The sequence below is a fragment of the Panthera pardus genome, unplaced genomic scaffold (genome assembly GCF_024362965.1).
Source record: "Panthera pardus isolate Hobbes unplaced genomic scaffold, ASM2436296v1 HiC_scaffold_27, whole genome shotgun sequence".
In the NCBI taxonomy this organism is placed as follows: Eukaryota; Metazoa; Chordata; class Mammalia; order Carnivora; family Felidae; genus Panthera; species Panthera pardus.
The window spans coordinates 126,294,006-126,321,542 of NW_026526843.1; the positions used below are offsets into that span (position 1 = coordinate 126,294,006).

At 34.8% G+C, this 27,537-nt stretch overlaps 1 protein-coding gene across 5 annotated transcripts in view; it reads left to right on the top strand.

Annotated features, from left to right (window-relative positions):
* Positions 1-27,537, top strand: part of LOC128773885 (probable ubiquitin carboxyl-terminal hydrolase FAF-X) — a 173,957-nt gene that overhangs the window by 136,321 nt on the left and 10,099 nt on the right. For 2 of the 5 annotated variants that reach the window (XM_053891922.1, XM_053891923.1), the window contains 14 exons: positions 1,114-1,304; positions 7,504-7,677; positions 10,718-10,859; positions 11,949-12,696; positions 13,096-13,219; positions 13,797-14,022; positions 14,525-14,654; positions 18,441-18,626; positions 19,035-19,255; positions 19,342-19,430; positions 22,143-22,299; positions 22,437-22,697; positions 23,073-23,168; positions 24,195-25,743. In XM_053891922.1, the coding sequence (XP_053747897.1) occupies positions 1,114-1,304; positions 7,504-7,677; positions 10,718-10,859; positions 11,949-12,696; positions 13,096-13,219; positions 13,797-14,022; positions 14,525-14,654; positions 18,441-18,626; positions 19,035-19,255; positions 19,342-19,430; positions 22,143-22,299; positions 22,437-22,697; positions 23,073-23,168; positions 24,195-24,332 (2,883 nt within the window). In that variant the 3' untranslated portion in view covers positions 24,333-25,743. Of the gene's footprint in view, positions 1-1,113; positions 1,305-7,503; positions 7,678-10,717; positions 10,860-11,948; positions 12,697-13,095; positions 13,220-13,796; positions 14,023-14,524; positions 14,655-18,440; positions 18,627-19,034; positions 19,256-19,341; positions 19,431-22,142; positions 22,300-22,436; positions 22,698-23,072; positions 23,169-24,194; positions 25,744-27,537 lie in introns of those variants that run through there. The other 3 variants (XM_053891924.1, XM_053891925.1, XM_053891926.1) reach the window with 3 other exon arrangements.

Below are 27,537 nucleotides of genomic sequence, written 5' to 3' on the forward strand. Positions count from 1 at the left end.
TTAGTAGAGAAGATAGAAAATATTCTATTTATAGTAAGTGGATGGGTCATCCTTATTCCTACACTTCTTTCCTTCACTGACCAAAACTAGTTTAGCAGTCTAATGGTTGTGGAGATTCCAAAACATATACCTGCCTACTCTTCTTATATCCAGTAAAACACTCCCCAGGCATAGTGTCTGAATTTGTTTAGTTTTTTTCCTTTTTACCGTTTGGTTTTTTTAAGCCCCCATATGAGGTGCTGACACCAATACCTGGTTAAGAACCAGTGTTTGAAAGAAAATTAGAATTTAAATCTTTGTTCTGCAGCTCATGTTACTGCTAAGATGTTGAATTAAACATAGAGATGGCTAAACATACTAGCAAGAAAAAAATAATACTGAGAAAATACCAAATTTGTTTTTACTGTTTGATAACCCTGTGCTTTATGTTGTTTCAGCAGTACAGTGTGGTTGTCTGCCTGTTTACCAGTATGCTTTCCTAGATAGCGAACTTCTGAGGGGCAGGAACTGGATGTTGTTTACTTCTATCATAACCCTCTGACACAGAGGAAACAATATAAAATGGGTATTCAGTACTCTGTAATAAACAACTAAGTTTTGCTTTTGTAGCATAATTAAGACCTTTAGATGTTCTGTTTATGCTGCTGTTTCTACCAAAGGTAGTCTTAACTGTGTATATTAATAATCCTGATCATGTCACATAAATTATTTCATGTAATTTATAAAGAATGTGTTAATCTCTGGAGGAAAAATTGAATCCTGGGAAGGTTAAATAACTCATTTCACAAAGTTATTTATAACAAAGTACTCCTTTGTCTCCAGTGTAGGATACTAAATTAAATCTTTGTTTCTTATATTATACCACTTCCAGTGGATGTTCAGGATTATTCCTTTTTGATTTTTATATGATAATTCATCTGTGAAATTATGGGAATAAGCACTAATATTAATAAACTAAAAGTTGTGTGCTTTGGAAACATGAAGTGTAAAATAATGCAAATTATTCATTCACTATTTTTATTTGTCTCAACTTACTTTACTTCTAAAGTTAGATTAGATCATCAGTGATCTTTTTGTTTTGTTTTGGGGGGGTTTTGTTTTATTTGTCTCCAGAGTAATGTTGATCCCCGAGATGATGTATTTGGATATCCTCATCAGTTTGAAGACAAACCACCTTTAAGTAAGGCAGAAGATAGGAAGGAGTACAATATTGCTGTTTTAAGGCACCTTCAAGTCATCTTTGGTCATTTAGCTGCTTCTCGACTACAGTACTATGTGCCCAGAGGATTTTGGAAACAGTTCAGGTAAATCATCAATAGGGGATAATTTTGATTCAGTATACTAACTTTAAATTAAAATGTTAGAATGTCTTATTATGTGTGTGTGTGTATATATATATATATGCATATACATATATATATAAGGCTTCCTTCTGATTAACGCCTTTATTCTTTCAGTTCTGTCACTTGCGAATACCTTTCTCTTATCTCTAGTTATTTTCGGTACTTATGTTTTCCCATCATGTGTCTGACTCAAGACTTTTGTCAGTAGTCTAGTCATACTTGTTTTTCCAAATTACCATAGTATCCTATACTTTGACCTTTTATCTTAAAATCTTTCGCTCAGTTATTTGTACTCGTGTATAATGTATCTTATGTGCATGTATGTATTTCTTCATATACAGCAAGATTTATAGACAGGTTTAGTTTTGACCCTGAATTTATGGTGTGTTTGAATTTAAATGTACTAAATTGTAATATATTTGTACTTGAATATATTTATGTTTTTCTCTTCATAGTTTTCTTCTTTTAATAGACAAGCTTACAGTTTGTCTGCACTTTTGTATTACTTATGTTCTAGATACATAATATGCTGTGTTTGTTGTGTTTTTTTTCTTTTTGGTAAAGTTGACATAACATGAAATTAACCATTGTAACTATTTAAAAATGTATACAGTTCCTTGGCAGCTTAGTGCATTCAAAATGTTTGTGCCATCATTACACTACCTAGTTCCACAAATTTTTCATGACCAAAAAGCAATGTTAAATACTTATTCCCTAGTTTTCCTTTCTTCCAACACAGGCAGCACAAAAAGCCAGTGTTCTTGCCATATGAATATGGCATTTTCATCTAGCTTCTTTCATCACAAAGTGTGTATTGGAATATGCAGTATCCCATTGTATGGATATTCCACATTTTGGTTTTCTGTTCATAAATTGATGGCCATTTCAGTAATTTCCTTCCTTTGGCTGTTTCAGTAGTACTTCTGTCAGCATTCATGTTGTATAAGTTTTTGTGTAGGCTTATGTTTTCAATTCTCTTGGTATACATGGTAGGAATGTAGTTGCTGGCTCACATGGTAATTGTTTTAAGTGTCAGGAACCCCTCAAACTGTTTCACTTCCTCTATCATTTTACTTTGCCACCAGCAAAGTGTGTTTTTCAACATCCAGTATTTTATTTTTCATTTTTTCTTTTTCTTTTTTTTTTTTTTTGTATTTGTCACAACCTTCTGAGTTGGTTTGAGGTGACATTTCATTGTGCTTTTAATTTGCATTACACTAATGAGTAGTAGTGTTGAATATGGATTCATATGTTTCTTGGCCATTTGTTTTGTTTTTAAGAAAGTGTCAGGGGCGCCTGGGTGGCTCAGTCGGTTAAGCGGCCGACTTCGGCTCAGGTTATGATCTCGCGGTCCGTGAGTTCGAGCCCCGCGTCAGGCTCTGTGCTGACACCTCAGAGCCTGGAGCCTGTTTCAGATTCTGTGTCTCCCTCTCTCTGACCCTCCCCTGTTCATGCTCTGTCTCTCCCTCTCTCTCAAAAATAAATAAAACGTTTAAAAAAAAAAAAAAGAAAGAAAGTGTCTATTCAAGTACTTTCTCTATTGTCTTTTTGTAGTTGTGTTGTAACAGTTCTTTGTATATTCATCATACTAGGCCCTTATAGATGATGTACACCTATTTTCTTCCATTGTGTGGATTTGCTCTCCATTCATTTGGTAGTATCCTTTGATATACAAAACTTGTAAATTTTGCTGAAGGTTCATTTAGGTATTTTTTCTTTTTCGGTTTCTATTTTAATGTATTATTTTTTTATTGTAGAACAATATATGTTACATATAGCTTAAAAGCTTCCCATTTTAAATGCTTTTAGGTTTGGGGCGGTTAAGTGTCCGACTTGGGGACTTTGGCTCAGGTCATGATCTCACGGCCCATGAGTTTGAGCCCCACGTCAGGCTCTGTGCTGACCACTCAGAGCCTGCAGCCAGTTTCGGATTCTGTGTCTCCCTCTCTCTCTGACCCTCCCCTGTTCGTGCTCTGTCTCAAAAATAAGTAAATGTTGAAAAAAAATTTTTTTTAATAAATTAAATAAATGCTTTTAGGTTTACAGTGCAATGGCATTGAGCACATTTATATTTTGGTGCACTATCACTGAAATCCAGAACTCTTTACCTTCTAAATTGAAACTCCATATGCATTAATTAGTAACCCCCATACTGGGTTTTACATGTTGATTTTTATATCCTGCAACTTGGCTATATTTTTGCTGAATGCTAAAAGGTGTGTGTGTGTGTGTGTGTGTGTGTGTGTGTGTGTGTGTGTGATCTTTTGGTAGACCTGCCAGTGCTGTGTTGATAGAAGTGAAGAAATAGGCATCCCTGACTCACTCCTGATCTTAGAATGAAGTTTTTGGGACACCTGGGTGGCTCTTTGGTTAAGTGTCAGACTTTGGCTCAGATCATGATCTCCTAGTTCACAAGTTTGAGCTCATGTTGGGCTCTGTGCTGATAGCACAGAACCTGGAGCCTGCTTTGGAATCTGTGTCTCTCTCTCTCTGCCCCTCTCTCAAAACTAAACAAGAATTTTTTTTTAAGTTTTTTTAATAGAAAAGAAACAAGCATTTTTTTTTTTTTTTTTTACCATTTGACCTTTACCTTACATCATATGTACTAATATTGACCCCAAATGGATGAAATACCTAAACGTACCAAATAAAACTATAAAATATAAAACTTTTATAGAAGAAAGCAAAGGCAGAAAGCTTTAGTACATTGGGTTTTGCAATGATATCTTGGTATGACACTAGTAGGAAAAATAGCCTAACATTCTATATCCAGGGAAAATATTCTTCGGTAGTGAAGGGGTGATAAGTACATTCTCAAATAAAGAGAAGTTTGAAACAACCAGTATATTCATTGAAGTAGAATTACATAACTAAGTCATGCCCAAAAGGATAAGGAAGAAAAAACTGATATACAAACAATAAAATAATAGAATTCTATGCTTAAATTCAGTTATATTAGTAGTAATATAAAATGAAATTGATCCAGTTAAAAGCTGTAACTTGTCAGATCAGAACTCCAATTATATACATCCTGTATATGCAAATTTAAATTTAATGCTGTGGGTTGAAAGTAAAGAGATGTGGGGCACCTGGGTTGCTCAGTCAGCTAAGCGTCTGACTCTTTGATTTCGGCTCAGGTCACAATCTCTAGGTTTGTGAGGTTGAGCCCCTCTGCACTAAGAGTACAGAGCCTGCTTGAATTCTCTCTCATCTCTGTCTCTGCCACTCCCTTGGTCCCATTCATTCTCTCCCAAAATAAATCAATAATACTTTTAAAAGTAAAGAGATGACAGTACATGAGATACCAGTACACATATATATTGATAAAATTACAGTTACTGGAAACATCAGCTACTGGCTAGGATGCCAAGAAATAGGGTCACCTATTGCTGCTGTGAACGTAAAATAATACAGTTATTCTGAAAAGTGGTTTGGCGTTTCTTATATATCCAGGAGTTGCAGTCATGCACAATTTTCCCAGAGAAAAGAAAACTTAGGTTGACACCAAACTTGTACACAGTAATTCGAAGCAGCTTTAAATAGCCATAAACTGGGGGGAAAAAACAAGCTTTCTTCCAGAACTCAGTAAGTTTAATGAATTGGTACATCCATATTAGGTACCAGAAAGCAATGAACTATTAGTACCTTCAACAACTTGGGTGAATCTCAGTATTATGCTGAGTGAAAAAGATGTACACACTATATAATTTTCTTCATATAAAAAATTTTTTTAAGTTTATTTATTTGGAGAGATGGAGCAAAACAGGGGCAGAGAGGAGAGAGAAATTACCAGCAGACTCTGCGCTGTCAATGCAGAGCCCAACACAGGGACTGACATGGGGCTCGAACTCACGAACTGTGAGATCATAACTTGAGCCAAAACCAAGCAAGAGTCAGACACTTAACCAACTGAGCCATCTAGGTGCCCCTTCACATAAAATACTTGAAATGACAAAGTTTTAGAAATAAAAACATATTACTGTTTGCCAGACATTAGGAATCAGTGGCAGACAGATTGGTGTGATTGTAAATTAGTGCTTCAGAGATCGTGATGACTGTTCTGCATTTTGACCATAGGGTGGACACAACAGATACACAGGGAAGTAAAAAATTGCTTACTGATGCGCATGGGCAGCTCAGTAGTTTAAGTGTTCAATTTCAACTCAGGTCATGGTCTCATTACTAGGGAGTTCAAGCCCCCACATCTGTCAGCACAGCCCGCTTCAGATCCTCTGTCCCCCTCTCTCTGCTCCTCCCCCTGCTTTCGCACGTGATAACATGCTCTATCACAAATACAAATGGATAAACATCTAAGAATTTTTTGTGGGGCACCTGGGTGGCTCAGTGGGCTAAGTAAGCATCCAACTTTGGCTCAGGTCATCTCACAGTTCCTGAGTTCAAGCCACGTGTTGAGCTCTGTGCTGACAGCTTAGAACCTGGAGCCTGTTTCAGATTCTGTGTTTCCCTCTCTCTGCCCATTCCCGCTTGCTCTCTGTCAAAAATAAACAAATTTTTTTTTCCTTTTAAATTTTGTTGTTGTTGCATATAGCTTGGAGCACCTGGCTGGCACAGCCAGTAGAGCATGCAACTCTTGGTCTCAGATTCATGAGTTGAAGCCACACATTATATGGAGAGATCGATTCAAAAATCAAATCTTTAAATGTTTTGTTTTGTTTTGTTTTGCATATAGTTAAATACCACAGAGATATGAGTAGAAGTACGCCTAGAGAAATCTTAGTAAAATTGGAGTTTGTACTACTATCCATATCCTGATTGTGACATTCTATAGGCATAGATGGCATATTTCGTGTTATTTCTTAGAACTCTGTGATTCTACAGTTGTCTCAAAATGATCCAATCACTTAATATAAGAAAAGTTGAAAGGACAAATCCAAGTAACTTTGGAGAACAGTACTTCGAATACTGTAAAACTAAAAAAAGTTGGTTTTAAGAAATTAAGGCTATGGCAGAGTTTGACTACTAACAGTAGCTTTAGCAGATTTCGGTGGGTAAAGACTGAAGTATTGTTGGTATCTTGATTGTGGTAGTCATTACTGTGCTCCAAAAAGATTGAATGTTAATGTATGTAAATTTAATTTTTTTTTTAATGTTTATTTTTGAGAGAGAGACCGTGCAAGCTAGGGAGGGGCAGAAAGAGGGAGATACAGAATCTGAAGCAGGCTCCAGGCTTCTGAGCTCTCCACACAGAGCCCGACGTGGGGCAAATCCACAAACTGTGAGATCATGATCCAAGCTGTAGTCAGGTGCTTAACCACCCAAGCACCCCCCAAATTAATTTTTAAAAATAAGCATCTAAAAATAAAAAATACCTAGTTTTTAAGTTACAAAAGTACACCACACACAAATGAAACACAATAAACTTCCTTAGCAAAGTTAATATTTTACCATGTTTTGGTCAAATGAATATATTTTATCCTCTTAACATATATTATTCTATTACTGTTAAAAAGTATTAATACCATCCAAGATGAAATGGGTGTTAGCAGCAAATAGTTTTCATTTTTTTTTGTTGTTGTTGTTCACACTATTGGTATTTTTCTCAGGATTGGTTGCCTAAATTGTGTTTTATTTTATATTATCTTTTGATTGTATCTGTTGATGTCAATTTGTTGATTGAGCCAGCAAGTCATTCCTTGCCTAAATTTTAAATTCATTGGGATTACTGGGAATACATTAATTCTAGAATATTAACTCTTCTCTGTTTTCATTTGGAAAAAAAAAAAATCCCTTTAGTTAATAATAAATGTCTATGGACTTTACAAGATAGCATGTAAGATTTAAGCAGAATTAAATGCCAATCTAGTAATTGTGACAACCCTGGAGTTGTCATTTTCATGTTAATGGTACCTTTACTTGAATTCAGAATGCCCAAATACAGTGTTTTATAAAAAGGACATGATTCTCAAAGCCTGCTACCCATAGTTTCATGATAATCCTTTCATGAAGCATAATTATTACTGTAAGCTTCACTTTCAGTAATCATTGCCACTCAAGAGATAGTGTTTATTTCTTTATTTCCACTTCCTGTCTAAGGCTCAACTTAAATTTCTGACATTTTTCTTGCGGTTATGAAAAATAAAATATGGATATTCTGGGGATATATAATATAGTACTTAAGTTTATTCTGTTTTTTCCTCAGACTTTGGGGTGAACCGGTTAATTTACGTGAACAACATGATGCCTTAGAGTTTTTTAATTCTTTAGTGGATAGTTTAGATGAAGCTTTAAAAGCTTTAGGACATCCAGCTATGCTAAGTCAAGTCTTGGGAGGTTCCTTTGCTGATCAGAAGATTTGTCAAGGCTGCCCCCATAGGTAAGTGGTAATTAAGATTTTTATTGTTCTAATTTTAGAATATGTGCTGCCAAAATGAGCACAATTAATTAAGGTTTTTAGTATCTGCTTTGCATTAATCCTTTTTTTCTTTTCTTTTTTAATAGTATAAATGAAATTTTTACTTTTGCTTATGTAGGAAAGCACAATGTACCAAATACTACTAAATGCCTAGGATTGTGAATGAGTTACAATTCTATATTATAACCAAGTGTTTGTCTTTTCACTTTTTATCCTATTGAATATCTCACTACTTTCTCTTACATTTTTGTATCATTTGTTATGTCATTTTCCCTACATCTACACTTAGAGATTTATGTCATCATCAAAATTAAAATTGAAATATCTTAAATATAGTAAACTTAGAAGGTAACTGGCAGGTGTGGGGCATTATTTCCTGTACAAATATAAAAGCTAACTGTTAAATTACCATTGATCCTTGTCATTCTTGAGATAGGTTCATTATGTTTGCACATCAAACCATTAAGCAACATTTCACAAGGCATTATTTTGTTTGGGAGTTAAAAAGAAATTGATTTGGGGCACCTGGCTGGCTTAGTCAGTAGAGCATATGACTCTTGATTTTGGTATTGTGTGTTTGTGTGTTTGAGAGACCACTCAAGAGCAGGACTGGGCAGAGAGAGAGGAGGAGACAGCCCAATGTGAGGCTCAAATACACAAACCATGAGATCATGACCTCAGCCAGAGTTAGACACTGAACTGAGCCACCCAGACACCCCTAGGGTTATGGTTTTAAACCCAGATACAGGGCCAAGATTATGTTTTTAAAAATTAATTTTAAAAAGAAATTGATTTATGAAGAGTTTCTAATGGAAATAAGCAGTGACCCTTGGTTAGCATTAATATTTCAGAAAGTTCACTGATGGATATGCATTTGTGTCTGTGGTGTATAAGCTTTAGTTTGGGGCTTAACTGCTGTTTTTATAAGTGTTGATTTCAAATCCTTTCTCACCAAAATAATCACAATAAGAGTGTTTTTCTGTAGTCTATTATTCTACAAACTATATGCCATTTTGTTACTCTATAAACATTAGCTGCGTATAGTAGGTAAAGCAGATTCTTTTTAACATAGGGAAATGTTTGGAGAAAGATAATATTACATAACTGAGAAATTTTTATCATGTCCTAGTGCCATTCTTTTGGAAAAAGGTTGGTGGGGAGCAAGACGTTTATTCACCTGGTTTAGCCAGTGTTTCATTCTTATGAAAGATATTTTACATCAGATGGGCAATAAGTATCCAGCAGTCCTCAGTGTTTTTTTTTTAATCGGTTCTCAAACTTAGTTGTAAATTATTGCTTTATTAAGTAAAAGTAAAGTGCAAATTAAGTAAATTTGAAACTAATTCCAACTAAAACTAATGTTACTATCACTAGATAAATTAGGGGGTTTCATGCTAGAGTTCCAGCTCTTTTCAATATTACAGAGCACTGGTTTCTTAGAGAGTCCTGTTTTTTTGCAGAAACACTCAATTCCATTTATTCTCTAAAAGTTTTTTTTTTCTCCTTGTGTGCAGTTTCTATTACAGTAGTAATGAGTCATTCATAGATACTTGTACACTTGTTTTCTCTTTTTAAGTTACAGGCTTCTAAATCTGAAGGACTGTGTCTAAAACACAATATCCCCTTGTGCTTTAATACATGAGGCACCCTTAATGTATCTGTTGGATGAGTAAATGTAATGGTTGAGAATGTATTCTCAAACTACCACTTCCTGAGTTTATTTAGTGTGTGTCATCAGGTATTCCTGCAAGTTGCTTTTATGGAAAATCATGTGGCATGCTGATTCCATTCCCTATTACTTTTTTTTTTTTTTTTTTAATTTAAATTTTAGTTAGCCAACATATAATTCAATATTGTTTCAGAAGTAGAACTCAGTGATTTATCACTTACATACAACACTTAAGTGGTAGTCACAAGTGCCTCCTTAATACCCATTGCCCATTTAGGCCATCTCCCCAACCACTCCCCTCCAGAAACCCTCAATAGGGGATTAACCCTCTATAGTTAAGAGGCATTACTTGTTCTCTACTGATTTCTATGACTTTGTAGAACAGAACATCCAAGGTAACAAGTGTGTTGGATGTTTGAACTTACAAATTCTGTTAGAACCTGATATCTCAGTGCTGTAAATATTAAATGTTATTATCAGAGAAGTGGAGGAACATTTAAAATTTTCGTTCATGATTAGCCTTATTGAATCTTTCCCGTTACCTTTCCCATTGCCATAAATTACTACTTGAAGAGCACAAGTACTAAGCAGTATGAGAGACTATAAGGAACTTAACCAGTGAGGTTAGAAAAGCCCTGACTTCAAGTCACCCTTCTGCCTAGTAAAGTGCACCAAATTAATCTACTTGACACCTTACTCTCTTTGACACCCCCGCCTCCCATCCCACTCCAGTTTCCTTATCTGTGAAATAGGAATAGATACGCCTCTCTGACAGGTTTCAAGAAGGTGAAGCAATGGTATGTATAAAGAATTTAATACATGGGGCGCCTGGGTGGCTTGGTCGGTTAAGCGTCCGACTTCGGCTCAGGTCACGATCTCACGGTGCGTGAGTTCGAGCCCCACGTCAGGCTCCACGCTCTGAGCCATCAGCCCAGAGCCTGACGCGGGGCTTGAACTCAACGCATCGTGAGATCGTGGCCTGAGCTGAAGTCGGACGCTTAACCGACTGAGCCACCCAGGCGCCCCTAAAAAAGAATTTAATACAGTGTTGCCTGGCTGACTCAGTAGAGTGGAAGACTCTTGATCTTGGGGTCATGAATTTGAGGCCTGTACTGGGTATAGAGATTACCTACAAAATTAAAAATTTTTTTTAAAAAATCTGTATTGCCTACAGAAAAGTAAGTGGTAACTGGAAACTTACTAACAACTATGGCTAATGTATCTGACATTATATAATAAATAGTTGAAATGTATTTTGTATCAAGTGTACAACTAAAAATTATTAGAAACCCAAGGAATAAATTCTTTTGTCTCTTAAAATAATATCTTTAGGTACGAGTGTGAAGAATCTTTTACAACTCTGAATGTAGATATTAGAAATCACCAAAACCTTCTTGATTCTTTGGAACAGTATATCAAAGGAGATTTATTGGAAGGTGCAAATGCTTATCGATGTGAAAAATGTGATAAAAAGGTATGTATTGTATAATAGTTTCAAATCAGGAATTAACATTTAGCAGAACTGGAAGATGTCAGAGTTGCTTCTATTAAACCTCAAAATTTACGTCTCTCCTGTCTCTATTTTGTAGCAGTGATGGCAGAGAGGCAGTTGAGATGATTTACTTAAGGGTTTGACAGGAAAAAAAAATAAAAATAAAGATTTATCAGGGGAACTACTGAGAGAAAATAATGCCAGGACTAGGAAAAATGTTTTCATTTGGTTGATTTATTTTTGCTGTTACAATTGCTGTTGAATTCCTCAAAGCAGAATTGCTGATAATCAAAGACACTGTTCCCTTTTATATTCTAGATTACTCTTCATGTTTAGAAGAACATGTTTAAAAGAATATGTGTGCTTATTTTATTTGGTTACATCAGATTTTCAGAACCACTTGCATCTTTAAACACCAGATTCGATTTTTCAGCCCATCCAACTGATTTTATTTTAGTCTATTAAACAGTTTATGAGATGGAATGATAACATGTTTTTGAAGACACATATTATGGAAATATTTTTCTGAGCTCCACCTTGTCATCTCCCTAATGACCTGTATTATTCTGACATTAAAACGCATTTAGATTATGGCCTCTGAAGCCACAATATTTTCTGCTACCTGCAGATCTCAGATAGTTTTTGTCTGAAGCATTTTGTTTTTCACACATCCTGCCACTTTTTTCCCCCAGATACTTTTTAAACTAAGGACCTTTTCAGAACACAGAATTAACACATTACTATGTGTGCAGCATTTAGCACATTATGTGGCATCTAAATGTCATATGTATTAGATGATATTATACGCACAGTTTCTTGGGTTTGTTCATACCAGATTCTATTCATTAACATAAAAATAAACATCAGAAAAGTAACATGAAATATGGAAACAGCCATTGGTTTCTATATCACTAATTTTCCGTTTCATATAAGACCATAATTACATATTTTAAGGTTTGATTTAAATGTTTTGAAAAAGTAGTAACAAATGATATTCATTGTGTTCATTACTATTTACTCATCTATTTGTAAATAAATTTAGATCATAAAGTCTCATTCTATTTTTTATAGGTTGATACAGTAAAGCGCTTGCTAATTAAAAAGTTGCCTCCTGTTCTTGCTATCCAATTGAAACGATTTGACTATGATTGGGAAAGAGAGTGTGCAATTAAATTCAATGATTATTTTGAATTTCCACGAGAGCTGGACATGGAACCTTACACAGTACCAGGTGTTGCAAAGCTGGAAGGAGATAATGTAAAACCAGAGAGTCAGTTGATACAACAGAATGAGGAGTCTGAAAGTGAGAAAACAGGAAGCACAAGATACAGACTTGTAGGTGTGCTTGTACACAGTGGTCAAGCAAGTGGTGGACATTATTATTCTTACATCATTCAGAGAAATGGCAAAGATGGTGAGAGGAATCGCTGGTATAAATTTGATGATGGAGATGTAACAGAATGTAAAATGGATGATGATGAAGAAATGAAAAATCAGTGTTTTGGTGGAGAGTACATGGGAGAAGTATTTGATCATATGATGAAGCACATGTCATACAGGAGACAGAAAAGATGGTGGAATGCTTATATACTCTTTTATGAACGAATGGACACAATAGACCAAGATGATGAGATGATAAGATACATATCAGAGCTAACTATCACAAGACCCCATCAAATTATGTCACCAGCCATTGAGAGAAGTGTCCGAAAACAAAATGTGCAGTTTATGCATAACCGAATGCAGTACAGTTTAGAGTATTTTCAGTTTGTGAAAAAACTGCTTACATGTAATAGTATTTATCTAAGCCCTGTTCCAGGTAAGTTTCTGCAATTCAGGTTCTTATCAGTAAAGTAATTTTTATTTCACTTACAGGATTTTTTATCAGCGATAAATACATATTTAATATTTTTCTTGTATCCTTTTTTTTTCCCCATAAAATATTAGGCTCGTTTTATTTTAACTATGTCAGCATTTTTAGTTCCAGTTAAAGTCAAATATTTAAGATCCCTCTATTTTTGAATACTGATAATCATATCTAGAAACATTAGAAGAGCTTTTATCTGTAAGTGTTTTTTTGAACAAGCATTAGTTTGAAACATGGTTTGTTGAAGTGCTAAGGTAACCACTAAAGATTACTTTTAGTCTTTTTAATGTGGAGCATTTGTTCAAACAAATGTAAACAAAAATGTATTTGATTATATGTATGTTTCTTAAGGACAAGATCACTTGTTGCCTGAAGCAGAAGAAATCACTATGATTAGTATTCAGCTTGCAGCTAGATTCCTCTTTACCACTGGATTTCATACCAAGAAAATCATCCGTGGCCCTGCCAGTGATTGGTACATGGGTTTGGATTTTACTCATATTATTGTTAATAGTTTGTTTGAATCTTTATAGCACTGCTTAATTTTTCCCTAGCCATAAAAATCTTATTTCAAATACAGGATAAAGATTTGGTAGTAATGTTGAAAAGAATATTAAAATTAACATGCCTTCTTTTAGTCATATATTGGCCCCTATTTCTGTTAACCTGTATCGTATCTCTTACTGTTTCATCATAAAATTATCTTCTAGATGGAATTCTGGCTTACGTTTAAAAACAAGATGTTTTTAAGTGTTTATGGTCTTACATTTTTAATTGTAAAGTTACAGAGAACACACTGATCTAGCAGCTGTTTTCAGCATCTTTGAGAATATAAGACCACTCCATGAGGAACATGATGGATTTTGATAATAGATTTGGTAACAGATTTGCAAAAGCCTAGACAAGTTCTCATTTAATTCAACTATGACCATTAATTGTAAAGGCGAATTTTCTTCTTTATTTGATTCATAGAAATCTGTTGGTTCACTGTAGAAATCAGAACAGAAGCACATTAATAAAAAATTGATATTCATGTATTTTTCTTGTTTTAGGTACGATGCACTGTGCATTCTACTCCGTCATAGCAAAAATGTGCGTTTTTGGTTTGCTCATAATGTTCTTTTTAATGTTTCAAATCGCTTCTCTGAATACCTTCTTGAGTGCCCTAGTGCAGAAGTGAGGGGTGCATTTGCAAAACTTATAGTATTTATTGCACATTTTTCTTTGCAAGATGGGCCTTGTCCTTCATCATTTACATCTCCTGGGCCTTCTGGTCAGGTAATTGAAAGTTTTTTTCTAACAATGAAATACAATTAATTTGTATTTGATCTTTCCTACAAGATCAAATCACTAAACATCTGTTTAACATATATACCATATATGCATGTGTGCATTTTTTAGTTTATTACAGTTGTTTCACAGCAGTGAGTAATGATTATTGGGCACCTTCAAAATATAAGGAAAATTTTTTCTGTTCAGTTACTTCTAGTTATGCAATAGGTCTTCAGATTATATATGTTTTAATATGTTTAATGAAGGTTTAATTTTATAAATTGCTAAATTTAAATGTTTTAAATAGCTTGTTGAGCATAAAAGTGTTGAGCATCTGCAATGAAGTTCTTAACTTTTTGTTCCCTCTCAAAAAGCAACTGTTTTTAGTAATTTCCTTTCTCATATTTCTGCTTAATGCAGTCATATGTACAAACATATCCATGATGCAAACATATATATAAGAATCCTTTTCTCCATATGGTGCTAATTAAATATTTGTCTTTTATAGGCATGTGATAACTTAAGTTTGAGTGATCACTTACTAAGAGCAGTATTAAATCTCCTCAGAAGGGAAGTTTCAGAGCATGGTCGTCATTTACAGCAATATTTCAATCTGTTTGTAATGTATGCCAATTTAGGTAAAAACTTTTCGTAACTTATTTAATGTATTATTTCATGTTTAATACTAAATGATGAAAGTATTTTAATGCAACGATGAGATCTAATTCCTTCTGAAATAGAAGCAGTATTCCATGTTTATATAAATGTTAAAATCCATTGCAGACTTCTTGTATTTTTTTGTATTTTTTATTTATTTTTTTATTTTTAGTGTTTGTGTATTTTTGAGAGAGAAAACATGAGCATGGGAGGGTCAGACAGAGGGACAGAGGATCCAAAGCGGGCTCTGTCCTCACAGCAGTGTCCAATGAGGGGCTTGAACTCAGGAACTGTGAGGTCATGACCTGAGCCGAGATCAGATGCTTAAGTGACTGAGCCACTCAGGTACCCCTGATTAGCTTTTCAATAACAGTCCTTATCTTGGACTGTAGTTCAGAAAATGTGTCTGGTTCATGTTTTTATTTCTTAATGCTGGTTTTAAAAAAATGATGCACAGGCTATATCCTACATGATATGAATCAGAATTCCTAGAGCTAGGAAAAACTGTTTTCAAAGGAAAGTGGTTGTATTTGTCAGCTTTAAGAATCACTACCTAAAAACATTGGCCTTATACCTATGTTTTTTGTTAAAATCAATTCAATTCACTAAAACTGTGTATAAGTTATGCACTTAAATTCTGTTGAAATCAGTATCAATATCATTGTTGTCAAAATATACTTCTCTTCATTTCTTCTCAGTGGCTCCAGAGTGCTTACCTAAAATATTATGGTGTATGTTTTATTATACTCTGATGCTCATTGCATTTTTGTTTTGATTTGTTTTTAAGTCTAGTCTTGCTACTCAACAACTAGATTATAAAATTCTGGTGATGAGGGCCTTTTTCACGGTAAACATGTTTTCTAAATGGAAGGATCGTCAAGAAATTTATAAGAAATTTTCTAAAATTTTCTGTATTCTTTTAGGTCACATTTATTAAGAGGAGAAAGAGTAGTGGCACCTGGTTGACTCAGTCAATTAAGTATCCAACTTGTTTTTGTTTTGTTTTTTGTTATTTTTAATGTTTATGTTAGAGTATGAGCCAGGCACAAACAGGGATGGGACAGAGGATCTGAAGCAGGCTCTGTACTGACAGAGATGGGGCTGATGTGGGGCTTGAACTCACAAATTGTGAGATCATGGCCTGAGCCAAAGTCAGATGCTCAATCAACTGAGCAACTCAGGTGTCCCAAGTACCCAGCTCTTGATTTAGGCACAGATCTTGATTTCACAGTCCTAAGATCAAGCCCTACATTGGATCCATGCTGGGTATGGAACCTCCTTGAGATTCCCTCTCTTTCTTTCCCTCTCTGCCCCTCCCACTCTCAAAAAAAAAAAAAAAAGAGAGAGAGAGAGAAAAGAGAAAAAGTAACTATGTTGCATTTACAAGCATAAAATTGCAATGTTAGTTATTCAGGTGTTGATGCATCAATAGCTCAAAATTACTAATGTTTTCAGATGTAGTCTAGTTAAAAGTTTTGCAGTATTGGGGCACCTGGGTGGATCAGTTGGTTAAGCATCCAAGTTCAGCTCAGGTCACCATCTCACAGTTTGTGAGTTCATGCCCCTCATCAGACTCACTGCTGTGAGTGCAGAGCCTGCTTTGGATCCTTTGTCCCCTCTCTTTCTGTCCCTCTCCCGCTTATATGCATGCATGCACTCTCTTTCTCTCAAAAATATGACATTTAAAAAATAAATCCTTGTTTTTATTCCTGTTTTTAATACAAAACTATCAAATTTAAGCCCTCACAGAAATCATATTTTAAACAGTTGGTCACAAGTCATTTATTATTGTTCTGTAGTATAATCTTTATTTCCATAAATATATGGATTGATAAATATTAGCATTAAGTCATTAAAGCCAGATGTAGCTTAGGGTTCAATTTTTTTTGGATTTTAGCAAGGTAAAACAGTTCATTTGCCACACATTTGACTTTCTCAGTAAGGTCTCCAGCATCACCCTGTAATCAAACATGTGAGTATTTCAGTAATCAATACTGACTTCAATTGGTGAAAGATATGAGGTAGAAGAAGGAATTAGTAAGATACTGTAACCCCATGGTCTTCTGACAAGTCTTGTGAGAAAGTCTATAGTTGATTGAGGGCATTGAAAGCCATTATACCATAGTAGACCACCAGTAGACTGCTTCTCCAGTTTGCTCTGTGTGGTTTCAATATGTACACAGTCAACCATGGTCTGGAAGCATATAGTCCGCCCCCGCCTTGAGGTACTGTCAGAAGGTCAGTTGTAGCCTAACACTATATCACAGCATGATACACCTTGCTAGTTCTCATTACACAGGCATTTTTATCACTCATTTACATCATCACAAGAATGGTGAGTACAGCACAATAAGATTATTTTGAGAGAAAGAGATCACATCCATATAATTTACTACATTATGTTATAATTCTATTTTATTGTTTTTGGTGTTAATCACCATGTCTAATTTACAAAGTAGGCATGTGAGTATAGGGAAAAGTTAACATATATAGGGTTCACTACTAGTAGTAGTGAACTAGGCTTTAGGAACCCACTAGAAGTCTTGGAACATAATCCTTGAAAATAAGGAGGGCCTACTTAATTAATCTTTACCTTAGAAAGATTACCCTGACTAGGGGTGCCTGGGTGGCTCAGGCAGTTAAGCATCCAACTTTGGCTCAGGTCATGATCTCACTGTTCATGAGTTTAAGACCCCTGTCAGTCTCTATAGAACCTGCTTCAGATTGTGTCTCCCTGTCTGTCTGCCCCTCCCCTGCTCGTGCTCTGTCTCAAGAAATAAACATTTAAAAAAATTAAGGTTGCAGTGAAAACTGGATTACAGTGGAGCAGAACATTGTAAAACAGTGATCTATAAGCTGAGAAGATCATTGCTGCTTTATATATAGACTGGACAGATTTAGATTTAGAACATGGACATGGACAGATTTAGAAGTTCATTATAAGAAAATCAGAACTTGAAGGTTGGATATTTGACCAGAGAAGAGATGTTTAAAACCATTGTGTAGGTGTGCCTGGCTGGCTCCATGAGTAGACCATGTGACTCTTGATCTTGGTGTGGGAGTTACAGTCACATATAGGGTATAAGAGATTACTTAAAAAAATGAAAATCTTTAAAAAAAAAAAAATAAAAAGACCAAGGTATAATAGTGCCATTTGCCCAGAGGAAACCTAAAAGGAGGAACCCATTTGGGAAGGCTAATTTTTTTTTATTTTTTTAATACATTTATTTTTGAGAGACAGTGAGAGAGAGAGAGAGAGAGGGAGAGAGAGGGAAGAGAAGGAGAGAGAGGGAGAGAGATACAGAGTATGAGTGGGGGAGGGGCAGAGAGAGGGAGACACAGAATCCAAAGCAGGCTCCAGGCTCTGAGCTGTCAGCACAGAGCCTGACATGGGGCTTGAATTCACGGACTGTGATATCATGGCCTGAGCCACCCAGGTGCCCCAAGAAATTTAATTTCTCATTTAATTTTGTTTCTGTCTTTATCACTTTACCATATGTTGATGAGAGTTGCTATCTAGGCCCCAAACAGTATACTACCTTAGAGCTCAGTGTAATCAAAATGCCACAATTTCACAGTTAGAATAAACTAAATCAATGTACTTTCAGCAGTTATGTAGTCTGCACTTCTTCAGCTTACACAATGAGCTTTAATCATAAAAATTATAAGCAAGTATATTATTTTTTATTAGTTCAGTACTTGCCATTCTTATTGTTTTTTGTCTCTTTATTTCTCCTGCACATTATTCTTCTTCCTTTTTTTTATAGGTATGGCAGAAAAGACACAGCTTTTGAAATTGAGTGTACCTGCTACATTCATGCTGGTATCTTTAGATGAAGGACCAGGTCCTCCAATCAAATATCAGTATGCTGAATTGGGCAAGTTATACTCAGTAGTGTCTCAGCTGATCCGCTGTTGCAATGTCTCATCAAGAATGCAGTCTTCAATCAATGGTAAAGTAAAATGTTTTATTCTATACAATGATTTAAAATTAATGGTAGGCTACTATAGTACTTAATTAAAATTCTGAATATTTATAAAAATGAAGTAAGAGTCTGAAGGTCCATTCTTCTATGTTTTTAAACCATTAAGTTGTTCCACGTGTTAGAAGATTTTTTGAAAATTTACTCCCTAATGTGATAAATGCCTTATTTATGAAATGGTTACTTCAGAATTTTAACTTGGTAAAAAAACATGGTTTTTTGCATCTTCCCATCTTGGTATATATCTGATCGTTTTAATGAATGTTTTGTTGAGCTTAGGAAAGTTAATTTATAATCAGTTTTTCATGTAAAAAAATTCAGTATCTTAATTTCGTATAGAAGTTTATTGGCTTTTCATTGATGACAAATCTATTCTAGGTAATCCCCCTCTTCCCAATCCTTTTGGTGATCCTAATTTATCACAGCCTATAATGCCAATTCAGCAGAATGTGGCAGACCTTTTATTTGTGAGAACAAGTTATGTGAAGAAAATTATTGAAGACTGCAGTAACTCAGAGGAAACCATCAAATTGCTTCGTTTTTGCTGCTGGGAGAATCCTCAGTTCTCATCCACTGTCCTCAGTGAACTTCTCTGGCAGGTTAATGGAAAATAAATATTGATATGTCCATAACTTGATTCATGATTCCCTTAAATTAGGAACTCAGCTATGTTTTATTGTTTTAGGTTGCATATTCATACACTTACGAACTTCGGCCATACTTGGATTTACTTTTGCAGATCTTACTTATTGAAGATTCTTGGCAGACTCACAGGTAGATACATACTTTTTGCTACCAGAATACTTACGTTTTTTTTAGATTCTAAAAATAACTGAAATTGCTAGCAGCCAAATACATTTTTACTTCTTAAAGCTCTGTTTATATTTTATAAGTGGTAACTTTTTAGAACTAAAATTTTCATACTAACAAGTCTTTATATAAGGACTTTTTCTCCAAATTCCTGTCTTTGTTCTTTGCCATAAAATTCAGTCTACAAGTGATGATTTAGAATTGGGTCCCCAGTTCTGCCAGGTGATGCCTGCTTTTCTCCCCACTGGCATTATTTTAGCATGGTTTCTTTAATGAAACAAATACAACAAATTGTCACCCACTAGTCATAACAGTGAAAGAAAAACCTCAAAATAACCTTACACTTTTTAATAAATTTGTAGTACTTAATCACTACAATCTTGAATTTAAGATTCAATTTCAGACAACTTTAAAATTGTTATGTAACCTAATTCACTATCATAGATTCCAAACAAATCAGTTAATGTTTAAATGCCATTATCTCAGTCACCGTGAGATAAAAGTATAACAAGCTCCAACCTACAGTCATTTATTACTCAGTACCTATTTCAGTATCATGAGGAAATTTGACTTTTTTTTTTTTTTTTTGAGTTTATTTATTTATTTTGAGAGAGAGACTAAGACAACACAAGTCGGGGAGGCACAGACAGGGAGACAGAATCCCAAGCAGGCTCCATCATACTGTCAGCACAGACCCCAATGTGGGGCTCAAACTCACGAAACTGTGAGATCAGGACCTGAGCTGAAGCCAAGAGTCAGATGCTTAACCAATTGAGGCACCAAGGCACCCTGGGAGTTTGAAATTTTATAAGATGCTTATTTTAATGGGATGTAATTTTTACTTTTAGTGTAAAGAACTTAGTTTACTGTGTGTATTCTTATGTATGCTTTAGACACATGAATCCTACTCAGCCATCTTGTTTCATCCAAGCAAATACAGTAAAAGTATAAATTCTGGATTAATACATAAAATAGTGGGCTTTGTGAAGAAATCAGTAAAGTATTTTTATTATGAGCCATAATGTTTCATTTAATGAACATTAGTTTTAGTTTATTCACTAAGCAATAGGTGATATTTACAAAGTGTCTACTATTGTGCCAAGACAACAGGACAAACACAATATGGATTAGTTGTGTATAATAAACAGTTGAAGTAATGGTGGTGTGGCTTGGAATGCAACTCTTGATATTTGGGTTCTGAGTTCAAGCCCCACAATGAGGGTAGATATTACGTACATAAATAAACTTTAGAAAGTCACAATACCAAAAAATTGTTTTTGATTTGGAATATAATGACGTAAAATAAGTAAATAAGTAAAATAAATGATGAAAAGGAGAATTTTCTAGTCTAGGTCCTCCATGACAAGAAATAAGGCATCTGTTTGCCCATAAATAATTTTTAGTTTGTTTTTGAGAAGAACAAGAAATAAGTGGCTGTATAAAATGTTATACTGAGATTTGGTTAGAACTGCATTGAAATCACTAGTCATCCAAGTTGACTCTTGCCAAAAAGATTGCTTTATCCACTGTGCATATATTTTAATGGCGTAGATTTCAGGTTCATTTTGTACTGTCAGATTACTTCCACTTGCATAGTCACTGGAATCTGCAGTCTTAGAAAAAAATTATCTGGGGGCACCTGGGTGACTCAGTCAGTTGATTGTACTACTCCTGGTTTTAGCTCAGTTCATGATCCCAGCCAGGGCCATGGGTTTAAGCACAGAATGCGGTTTGGGATTCTCTCCCTGCTCATCTCCCCACTTGCTCTCACACACACACCCTCTCTCTTCTTAAAAATAAATACCAGTTAAGCATCTGACTTCACCTCAGGTCATGGTCTCAACGTTCATGAGTTCGAACCTTTCATTGGGCTCTGTGCTGACAGCTCAGAGCCTGGAGCCAGCTTCACATTCTGTGTCTCCCTCTCTCTCTGCTCCTTCCCGGCTCATGCTCTGTCTCTGTCCTGTCTCTCCTTACAAATATAAATGAATGTACAAAAAAAATTTAGAGACAAAATCTGAAGCAGGCTCTAGTCTGTGAGCTGTCAGGAGAGAGCCCGGCATGAGGCTCAGACTCACCAGCCATGAGATCATAACCCGAGAGAAAGTTAGACGTTTAACCAACTGAGGCACCCCAACACATACACTTAAAAAAAAAAGATTCTCTCACTCTGCTCCCCTCACCCTTGCTTGTGCGCTCTTTCTTTCTCTCAAAAAAAAAAAAAAAATAATAATAATAATAAGTAAATAATAAAATAAATTTTAAAAATGATCTAACTCCAGAGTAAATTTCTCAAGTGAAGCAGTCATGCAGACATAGTTATAGTTAACTTTAACAAAAATAATGTAATATTGATATCCTTAATTTACCACTGATAATGCACTTAAATTGTGAGATAGCAAAATAATTTTGGATTGACAGTAATTTGGGTGAGACTTCAGACTCAGGTCACAATTTAGCAATCTTCCCAACTTCCTAGCTTTATGACATTAGGTAAGCTGAATTCTGTACTTATTTTCTCATTTATTAAGTGGGTTTATTTATAATAATGCATACTCAGGTAAGTAACTCTAGAAGTAAATAGGTTAGATGCTTACATCAAAACATGTATTGAATGATGGTAGGCACAGTGTTAGCTAGTAGATATTATAAATTTTTATATCTGGTTCTTTTTAGAATTCATAATGCGCTTAAAGGAATCCCAGATGATCGAGATGGTTTGTTTGATACAATCCAGCGCTCTAAGAATCACTATCAAAAAAGAGCATACCAATGTATAAAATGTATGGTAGCACTCTTTAGCAATTGTCCCATTGCTTACCAAATATTACAGGTGAGAATTTTTTTCTTAAATCACGTAGTAATCTGTAAAAGACTGCCTTAAAAGACTTGTGAAAATTTGGACTTGAAATTTAAGTTATCATTGAAAATTATTCTAAATTTTTTCACACAGTTTTATTTCTTTTGAAGGGTAATGGAGATCTTAAAAGAAAGTGGACCTGGGCAGTGGAATGGCTTGGAGATGAACTTGAAAGAAGACCATACACTGGCAATCCTCAATATGCTTATAATAATTGGTCTCCTCCAGTGCAAAGCAATGAAACATCAAATGGTTATTTCTTAGAAAGATCACATAGTGCAAGGATGACACTTGCAAAAGCTTGTGAACTCTGTCCAGAGGAGGTAAAAAAAGCCACCAATGGGCAGCAGATAAAAATGGAAGAAAGAAAAGTAATTTTTTATTTTTATAGGCCAGGGTTCATTGTATTAAAAAATTTGTATTGTTATTTTGTTGACTTTAATGTCTTGTTGCTTGATTTGTTTTTTAGTAATCAAAGGAGTTTATTCTTTGCTAGAATTTTTTGGAGGTATTTCTGTGAAATTATCAAAAAACAAAATCTATATGTGTGTGTGTGTGTGTGTGTGTGTGTGTGTGTGTGTATAGGAAAGTCTGTTTTTTCCCTCTGTTAATTATTGTATTTGCTTTAAATGAAAAAATGTTAATGAGGTCAGCCTTGTGGATTTTTAAGAAATTTTTTCCAGAAAGAGATTAAAATAAAGTTGCTTTCATAATCAAATTATTAATTTCTAAATATTTAAAATTAGGAGCCAGATGACCAAGATGCCCCAGATGAGCATGAGTCATCTCTACCAGAAGATACTCCATTATATCCTCATCCATCTGGATCTCACTGTCAACAGGTGACTTTTTTGTGTTTTTTGTTTTCATTTTTATTCACCAAATTATTTTACTTTATCTAAAGAGGATTTAATTATTTTTCTTAAATATTTTATAAATTATTGGTTGTGAGTATGAAGTAATAAAGTGATTATCTAGAATAGCTTTGCCAAGATGATCAGAGGAAGGGTGGTTAGAGTTGAGGTCATGTTGCAGCATGTTTCAGTCTATCCTCATGGTATTTTTCCTTGTCACATAGCCCTCTTCTACTAATTGCAATAGTTAATTCAAGTGTGTGACATTTCACATTAACATAAATTTTGTTAACATTAAATTAATAACTATCAGAAGAAATGTTAAGACGTGAATGTCTTGGTTACTTTTGCCCCAGTGTTCAGGTGCAGTAACGATGTTCTTAAAATCAGCAGTTAGACAGATTTCAATAAATGAGTCACTGGAAAAATGATAGATTTCTGACAAGAAATATCCGTAAGGAAACCTTCATTCAGAAACAAGAATTTGGACAAATCTTTCTGGAAAGATTGTGGTTTAAACCACAAACATGACTAATTGAGGCCTTTTAAGGCAGTGGTTCTTATATTTATATGCCTCAGAATCCTATAAAGGTGCTTTTTAAAACAGGTTGCTAAGTTCCGTGCCTCTAGGATTTCTGATTCATTAAAGGTGGGACTTTACATTCCAAAGAAGTTTCCAGGTGATGCTGTTGCTGCTGGTCTAGGGAATACTCTCAGAGAACCAGTTCTTTTAGGTGTAGCATTTGGGTCATAAACACTTTTAAAATACCTCCTTTGTGAATATAGAATCAAATTTTATCATGAAGTCACATTTTCAAAACAGTTTATCATATTATGCTTACATTCCTTACAATATCAGAGTTGATTTGTAGGTTATTTTGTAACTATTACATGACTGTTTTTAAAAGATAAGTCCCTAGAAGAGATGTGTCTACTTTTAGACAAACTTTAGCCCATGATTTTTAATTTTAGTATGTGAAAAGTTTGACATGCAAGTCTTTTTCACCCTCTCAGAATAATCATGTGCATGGACAGCCATATACAGGGCCAGCAGCACATCACTTGAACAACCATCAAAAAACTGGCCAGCGCACACAAGAAAATTATGAAGGCAATGAAGAAGTACCCTCATCTCAAATGAAGGATCAGTAAAATGCCTATCATTAACTGCTTCCTTTAAGACCATGCACTCAGGCCTTATTATCCAAACTTTTTCTGTGTCTGGCTATTATTCAAAACTAGAGAAGCTGTTCAATATAGAGCGGAGATTGTATTCACTGTCATTTGCAGAAATTTTCCGTCAATATATATAAGCCACCTGCAGGGGAAAGTGTATAGTGTTTTGTATTAAATGGCTGACACTAATCTGTAAATGGCAAAGATGTATATAGTATATTAATGTTTGACTGTTAATTCTTAACCGAGAAAATTTTTTTTTGATGAAGAGTTAAAGATCTACAAAAAAACAATTTTCTTGTTACGTCTGTTGCATTCTGCATTCAGTATTGTCTGCTTCATGGCAGTTGGATCAAATTCTTTACCAAAAAAAAAAGAAGAAAAACAAAAACGTTCTATAAAACAGCCCATCCGTTATCAGTCACACCCCATTGGTTTCTTGTTAATTCTTAGTTACTAGAGCTATATAAGGCTGATTGGTAACCTTTGAAATATGTGGGTGATGTGGAAAAATTGGTGATGTAACATTGTTTCTGGATATTTCTCATTACCTTTTTATTCAGGTTAATTCAGTTTAAAGCTATAATTATGCTTTAACATTTAGCATGGCCTCACACTAAGTTTGTGTAGCCAATAAAAAGCAAAATTACCAGTATACAGCAGTTTCTCCAAAGTGACAGTTGTGTTACCCAGAGGTTTTGTTACACCTAGAGTAAATATAAAACAAGAGGAGAAATGTGACAAACCAGAGGTTTTTAGTTACTCATTTATTCATTGTGTTTAAAGTTTGACAGTTCAGTCTCTGGATGGGATAAACAATGTGAAAGTATTGATAATAGGAATTTTAAAACAAATATACAGATACGCAAATATGCCAGAATGTATGGAGCGTAATAGACAACTGTATTTTGTGTGCTTGTTTTGTTTTATGATAGAGTTTATAAGGTGAAACTTCTAAAGAACCCCACTGAATTGGACATCATCAGAAATCCACAATATTTTGAAGTACCACTGCACCTAGATACCTGGCTGGTTTTCTGGTCAGTCACAGTTTTACTTGAAAGCAAGAATTGTCCCAGTTCTTTTTCCATTCCAAAATTCTTATTGTTGTGGGGTTTAATTAAAGCATAAACTTCTGGTTAATATAATTCTGAAATACTATTTTAGAATGAACATTTGTTTCAGGATTCTTCAAAACTCATGAGTTAATACTATATTTAAAAAAGAATTGGTAACTTTGGAATGTGTGTAATATTTTGGAACCGCCTAAAAACCAAATATTCCTGCAAACAGATATGGCGTGTCCTATACTATTTAAATATTTTGCTGTTTTGTTTTATAGAAATTATTTTGCTGAATTCACAAATAGAATTTGATTTAAGAAGAATTTTGTTTCTTTGTTTTTGTTCATTATTCTTTTGTTCTGAAGCATTATACTTTCATTAAAATTAATTATTTGCATAGCACAGCTTGGCATAATGCTGAATTCAGCATTTCAGACATGGAGTTTTTGTGCTTAAAATGGTTTTTTCTTTGCTCTTTATGGATTTGGAGAAAAGAAAAACTATTTTTCTTTTGAAAAAATCCAATATTAATCAGCCTTCTACTTTTGTCACATTTTTGTAGTCATTTCTTATTGTTTACAGTTGTTGTCTTCTCTGGAGTCACTAGGAACACTGAGTTTACAAATACTGAACCTAGGTTCCTTAGAGAAATACTGGGTTAGAATCATGCAAACTGGTGCTTACAGTTTCATCAACCTATCAGTACATAACCTTGTTTTGTGTTTCTCTTGAAAGATTCTTCATTTAATATATACTGCTGATTAACACTGAACTCAATGCCAACAGCACCAAAACTCATTCATAAGGCATCCTTAACTAAAATTTAAATTCTCTGGGCGCTTGGGTGGCTCTGTTGGTTACACATCTGACTCTTGATTTTGGCTCAGGTCGTGACCTTACAGTCATGATGAGATCATATACCCCTTGTCAGGCTCTGCTGGGCAAGGAGACTGCCTGGGATTTTCTTCCTTCCTCTGTCTCTGATCTTGTCTTCTGCTCATGTACATATTCTCTCTCTCTCCAACATAAAATAAATTGTGATTTCTCTTTAAGGCATAAGACCACTGGGGAGCTAAGCACTTTTCCCATTTTTTAAACAGAATTACCACCGAACATAAAGAACAGAATGTGCCTCTCCATAGATCCAAAGTCTGTAGCTGAAATACAGATGCAGATTTTCAGCTGTGTTTAGCTGTATCTCAAACCATTCACATCAAGCACCTAAAAAATTTTCCTGCTCTGTGGATGTCCATGAATGACCACACAAATACTGATTTTGAGTCATAAAAATCATAAATAAGTTTTACTTGACAGGGCAAGTTCGTGAAGAGAGTCTTCATTTCTATAAATTAACAAGCACAGTTCAATGGTATTGCAGTTGGATTAGTAAGGAATTCTTTGACAAAAAGCCTATATTGAGCTGAACTAAGAAATATACATACTTGGTTTTTTATTTATTTATTTATTTTCAGAGATAGTATGAGCATGGATGTGACACAGAATGCTAAGTAGGGTCCACACTGAGTAGAGCCCAACATAGGGCCTCAATCCCATGAATCATGAGATCATGACCTGAGCAAAGATCGAGAGTCAGATGCTCAACTGACTGAGGTGCCCCTGAACTAAAAAATACACTTGTGATTAGGTGTGCCTGGGTATTTCAGTTGATTAAGTGTCCAACTGTTGGTTTTAGCTAAGGTCATGAGTTTCATCTCACAGTTTCATGAGTTCAGGCCCCACATCGGGCTCTATGTTGACAGTACAGAGCCTGCTTGGGATTCTCCCAAATCTCCCTTTCTCTTTGTCCCTCCCCTGCTCACACGGTCTCTATATTTCTCAAATAAACTTTTTAAAAAACATTTTAAGAAATAAACTTAGGATTAAAGGGGAACATTTGTTTCCACTATATATAATTTGTTCTTTTAGGTTTTTCGTAGTAACTAGCAAATTTAAAACCATAGAGATTATATTTCTATCTTTTTTTGTATTACATCTGCATTTGTTGAGAAAAATTGTAGCATATGAAATTCAAGTTGGTTCTTTAAATTTTTTTTAATGTTTGTTTTTGAGAGTGAGAGACAGCACATGAGTTGAGGAGAAGCAGAGAAAGAGAGACA